The following is a 5,973-nucleotide window of genomic DNA, read 5'->3' as shown; positions in this document are numbered from 1 at the left end:
TTAAATGGTGATTCTTGGGCCCATAAATCTCATTACAACTCTAATGTAAGCCATATATGGTATGCATTGGTGGTTTACTGGTAGAATAGTACCCCTCCACGGTACAGACTCGGATGCAATTCCCAGACAATGCAACGATCAAACTACCTTGCCAAAATAAATTCGTTCAAGTAGTATGGGTGATTTATAGCACTTTCATCACCTAGTACCAAAAAGAGGGGTGACATCTTTAATACTGATTCTTTTGTATCCAAGTTATTATTGCATGCAATTCTCTCATAATCCAAGTTATTTATAGAGCCAAATTTTAAATTTGAACCAAATAGTAAACTTGCAATCCCACAATTTGGTTCAAGTCATACCAATTGTTGCTGACTCCCAATGCAGCCAAGTAGTGCCACAAATAGAGTTGTTCACAAGCATACTATATTTACACATTCAAAAGTACCAAAAGTGTTGCATAGTGCAAAGATTATGTAGCCTTAGACAATCATACAAAGATGCTCATCCATGGGGGTAGGTGAGGAGACCTATAACACATCATATGACTTGAAAGCATAGAAAAGGAAGGGTTGTTAGGTAGTAATCTTAATGATTGGTCAAAGAAAATAGCCAAAGCCAAGGGTTTTTTGGACTAGGACAATAAATCTAGGGTAATACATGTAGACAACTATCCACGACTTTTATATGAAGTTACACCTAAATCCCCCAAATGTTAATTCTCTAACAAAATTGCTCAAACCCATCCCTGAAAAGATAAAGAGAGTTCTCCGATCAAATCACACTTTCGTAAGGGGCTGCATGTAAACATGAACAAAAGAACTGAACACCAAAATAGCTTTTGAAGCCAACGCGATGAGAAATTCATGTATCATGTCATAAAGGTAAGGTGGGTAAGAATAACAAATACCGTCAGTCAAAGCTATAAATCTAAATTAGATTACTGATACACTTTCTCATAAATCAAACCTCATTTCCAATGCAATATTTAAATCAGTTAATTGGCTGTGGAACCAGCCAGTATTCAGTGTACAGCATTTGCAGCGAAATTTACTATTTTGAGCTCCCATAAATACCCCGAAGTTGTATTAAAATGATCTTTATATTAGAGCTATAACTCCGGGAATATTGAGGATTGTTCAGAATAACAAAAGATATCAAGCTTATTTTTGTTACTTTTCGAACTTTCTTATTGGTGTTCCATGTTTCTGACAAATACTATGATGTTAGTTCCCCACAAAAGGTGTCAGATTACAACTGTGTACAAATAAAGGTTATCTAAATAATAAGACACTCAAATGCAGACTGCCTTCGAAAAACAAGTTATTTGTTAACCATCTTGTTTTCAAATCAACAGCTGAATGTATGCAAACTATTGGAAGTAGAAATTTAGGATTGTTACATAATAAGTGCACATAGCAAGAACATTAACCCATTAACCCATTGTGATATTGGGATAGATACAAACTTTTGGATGAAATATCCATAGCGGAACCATCTATACCTTGAGCTTGATATAGATATTTTAGCAATAGCTACCTAGATCTAAATCCAATCTCTTTCTGCTTTCAAGAATTAATCAATTTCAATGCCCTCTTAACAAAAGTCGCCCCCGCATGCTCCAGAATTTTCCAATCCAGCTCATCACATATTTTAGGGTGACAATGCTTCGAAACATTGTTCGCATGCCTGTCAAACTCTCACGAAGACCTCTTGCGACTGACACGGTTGGCTTCATTAATCTTCTTGGGGCTGAGATTACTCGATCCTGTAAAAGAGCTACCACAGTTGAACAGAAAAAAAAAGCTAGTTGGCAATCTTGAAAAAAACTGATAAAGAATTTCTTTTCATCAACTCCCATAAAGACGATCTTGCAAAAGTAGTGTTTTTTTACATAAAGGAATGTCCATATAAGACAAAGCAACAAAATACTAACCTGCTGTAGCGATGCTACTCACATGACGCAGCCCATCTTGTGCAGCACGCACTACTCGAGTAGAGCTTTTTACACCTGATGAAATCTCCTGCCTGAATGGGATAGAATAGATAATATGAGCATAGATAATACTTGCTGGGCATTCTGGTGAATACCCAAACATTAGATGTATTTTACTGTTTTTCTGTTTAATATAGAACCATACTAGATAATGTTGGGAATTCTCCAGTCTCAAACAAGAATGAATATAAACAATGTTAAGAACAATGTGGGAATTTATATATGACATGTCATAAGAAAGATCTTGATTAACAGAATCCAAACAATATATCTTCTTTGATCAATTTTGAAATATTTAGAGACAACGTTATTAATTTCATGCTGAAATCATTGCGATTTTCCCAAATGATCCATAAAATGGGCATAATATGTACTTCACATCTTTTACTCACTTGGAAACAACATATTGATTCTGGTTGTCAAAAAATAAATTTGCTTTACCCTATTTCACTGAGTTCCATAGTTAGGTCACTGATTTCCATCCCCGATAGCCTTACAGCTGCCATTGTGCCTGGCAATTCTTCCCTTGTCACATCGAGAAGTTTCTCCAATGATTCGGCAGCCCTCTTGAAAGCCTAAAACGGTGTAAACAGCTCATTTTTGTTAACACGTATTATACATACTGGAAAGGGAAAAAAATACACATGAACCTATACACAAAAACTTTACACAAACATCCACAAAATCCAATACAAAACCATCCCCATGTTACATTGTGTATTCAATGCAAGCTCTGGTGTGAACACGTGCCTCACACCAGAGCTTGCATTGAATAGACAAAGGATAACATGGGGATGCAAGCTCTGGTGTGAAGCACGTGTTTTACAACTGCTTAAGAGTTTTCCCCCCTCATTCCAGCACTTAAGTTAACCACTGGCCTTCCCATTTCACGATTTCTTGGTTATGACCGTTGGTCTTCCCACATCATGATTTCTTGGTTACAATAACCAACATCAAATATATCATAACCAGTTAAAAAATTACTTAGTAGTCTTTTATACATTATAGCAGTTAGTAAGCTCCCAAAGCCGTTGTATATTGTTCACTGGTCGGAATGATGCCTCAGTGATTATTGGGGCTGCTCCCATGTCTGGTCAGATTATATCATGGGACACCAATGCTTTGCTCATTATGCAGGCAATCATTGACAATAAAGGTCTCTCTAACTCTTTCCAGTTATTTACCTTGTTAGGACTCAGTCCGTAGTTTTCTACTCTATTGAGAAGAGTTGGCGTGACAAGTAGCCACAATTCAATTTGTGGATCTTGGAACTGCAAATATGTGCATTGTCTTTTGAGAGCACCTAAGGGCTGCTTATCATGAGAAAGTTGAGCACAAGCAGCCTCCCCCTAGGAGAACCGAGACCCTGTGAATGTTACTCCTAGGTATGTGTAGGAGCATTTGTAAGCCACCTTTTCCTCTCACAAGAAGTCTAGTTCTGATCTTGTTACCCAGCCTCTAGAGGTCCAGACATTAAACTTTACAAATTTCATAAAGTTTTGTATGGCTTGAAGCAAGCCTCAAGTCTTTATAAGAATGATCTGAGTAAGACATTCAAAATTACAGATCTTGGCCATGTTCATTACTACGAGAACTTTCAGTTCATCATGGTTAAAGGGTATTTTTTCACGAGTCAACATCACGCAGTGATTCAGGTTTGAAGAGTGCAAACTGGTTCAAGACAAAGGAGAACCATTTGATGCCCTCTTATGTCCATATGCAACACTAGACCTCACATACAATATGCAACTTCGTTTTCTCTTTTGCTTTGTCTTGCTGTGTGGGTTGAGTCTAGAATCCCTACATTCTCAACACCCCATCATTTATGTCTCCACAGTAACCAACAAAATGGTGATCGGATGTTATAGGGCCAATTCTATGGCTAATGCTTATGCATTTCCCCCAGTTACTACAATAATTGGTTTCCCAACCGTCCTACCCTTAACCCACTAAAATTAGCTATAGATGTGGTCCTTAAGATTATGCTTCTAACATTGGAGCCTACTTTTTGTAAGTACACTCTCTTCTCTCTCTACTCGAGGAAAGATCTATTGTTTGTGAAACAAGCAAGGATATTTTTCAGGTATCTATTACCTCATATGAACCTAACCTTTTACTCCAAGACTAGAAGGCTTGGACCAACATTAACTGATAATTGAAGTTAAATGACGCAATAAACTCACCAACAATGTCGGAATGGCTGACAAAAATAGAGCACTGACTGCAACTCCTGTCTGTGCAAATATTTCAAGTCAATATTTATATTAGAAAGCAAGCATTGGAGGTTTCTAAAATGCAAAAGAAAAAATACATCATTTCAAAATTTAAATACTTAAGTAACAAGTAATCCAAATTATATGACTAATTATCCTCTTCTCATAAATACACCGCTTGTCTTTAGAGCTCAAAATTTCACGAGGTCTCTTTCTTTCCTGTAGGGGCTTATATAGAAATAGTTTGCCAGTCAAATTTAACTAATTATCGTAACATAACGAAGCAACGAATTTTTCTTGTCCCTTAATCATAAAATGTTAGCTACATTGTGATGAATAAGTCCCTCTGTCCAGTAGAAGCTTATACATGCATGATTTGTTGAATGGTACCAAACAAATGAAATTAAGGCAATGACAAGTACAGGATGGTTGGTTAGGGAAATTCCCATGATTTACAATGTTCATGCAAGCCAAATAGAAACTATGTGAGCTATCTCATTTTTGGAGGAAAGGGGGTTTGGTTTTTTCTACGTTGTATCTATACTCTGAATTAGTTATGCTACATTTATGCTCAATGTTAGGAGTATAAAGTAGTCTTTCCTAACACTTCCTGATTCTCACAACTTCAGAGCAACTGGTATAAACATTATCTTTGAAGAAAATTTCAGAGTCCTAGAGGTAAATTATAGTGGTTAATGCATAAAAAGTGGTTCTAAGACTACTAATGACCCTTAAGATTGTTTTACAGACATAAAGAGCATAATTACTATGCACGTGATGGGTGGTGGTGTGAGGCAATAATGGCACATCACAAAGCCTTACAAAATTGCTCTGTTAATGAGTTTAAAACTACTTTGAAAACCATGTTCAAATTTTTCCCTGTCAATGTGTTCATGAATGTTAGTTACAACATACAAAAGGAAACTGAGAGTTTGCCTCAGCATTTATATGGTTGTTCGATTTTGGTCCAATATTTCATGCGACATTTCTCCTTCTTCTATAATCTTGATGCCAAAACGACTTTTGTATTTATGATTTGTTTCGCGAGGTGGACTCTCTTGCTCTCTCATCGACGCACCAGATTATTACACTAAGTCAGAATAGACTTACCATGCAAGCAACGGTAGAGAGCAGTAACAAATGGTGATCTGGAAGGTTCCATAGCTTGATGGAGATGGGAGGGATCAAGGGCGCCACGCCAGTACTGGACGATAACTCGTGGGTCTGAGGATGCTGATGATCATGATTAGGTCTCGGGAGTGGGTCACCAACACCGATAGCAGAAGAGATCACAACCAAGGAGGGTCCTCGTCTTTCCATTGGGGCATGGAGTCGTCGGCATCGGAGAGAAGGGAGTGATGATGAGGGTGAGGACGTGGAGAGAGGGCAGAACAGTCGTGGCGGCCATGACAACAACATGAAAAGGCCTCGATCCAGAAACAGAAAACAGAAAACAGAAACAGAAACAGAAACAGAAACAGAGCAGAAACAGAGCACAACAAAACAGAAACAGAGCAGATGATATTATGTATGTATGTATGTATGTATCATCCATTCATCCATCATATGTCATAAATTATAATGCAGGATTATGTACATATGTATGTATCATCCATTCATCCATCATATGTCATAAATTATAATGCAGGATTATGTACATATGTATGTATCATCCATTCATCCATCATATGTCATAAATTATAATGCAGGATTATGTACATATGTATGTATCATCCATTCATCCATCATATGTCATAAATTATA

At 37.2% G+C, this 5,973-nt stretch overlaps 1 protein-coding gene across 1 annotated transcript; it reads right to left on the bottom strand.

Annotated features, from left to right (window-relative positions):
- Positions 1-1,364: 1,364 nt before the first annotated feature.
- LOC147860475 (uncharacterized) lies at positions 1,365-5,700 on the bottom strand. The gene is made up of 5 exons (XM_087324055.1): positions 5,320-5,700; positions 4,180-4,230; positions 2,438-2,571; positions 1,937-2,028; positions 1,365-1,768 (listed from the first exon to the last, which is right to left on the bottom strand). Exons 1-5 carry the CDS (start codon positions 5,626-5,628, stop codon positions 1,701-1,703), a joined length of 654 nt encoding a protein of 217 aa, XP_087180181.1. The 5' UTR covers positions 5,629-5,700; the 3' UTR covers positions 1,365-1,700.
- Positions 5,701-5,973: the final 273 nt, after the last annotated feature.

Source organism: Azolla caroliniana, unplaced genomic scaffold (genome assembly GCF_043228905.1).
Source record: "Azolla caroliniana isolate FFs.n. ecotype wild unplaced genomic scaffold, voAzoCaro1.0.p SCAF_9, whole genome shotgun sequence".
Classification (NCBI taxonomy): Eukaryota; Viridiplantae; Streptophyta; class Polypodiopsida; order Salviniales; family Salviniaceae; genus Azolla; species Azolla caroliniana.
This window is presented reverse-complemented; position numbering and strand designations above follow the sequence as displayed.

What these genes read in the sequence shown, in the direction of transcription:
- LOC147860475 (XM_087324055.1), bottom strand. Translation starts at nt 5,628, where the DNA reads ATGTTGTTGTCATGGCCGCCACGACTGTTCTGCCCTCTCTCCACGTCC. An exon ending in TCTCTACCGTTGCTTGCATG is followed by an intron (nt 4,231 to 5,319) that starts GTAAGTCTATTC and finishes ATATTTGCACAG; the next exon opens with ACAGGAGTTGCAGTCAGTGC. An exon ending in ATGGAACTCAGTGAAATAGG is followed by an intron (nt 2,029 to 2,437) that starts GTAAAGCAAATT and finishes TATCCCATTCAG; the next exon opens with GCAGGAGATTTCATCAGGTG.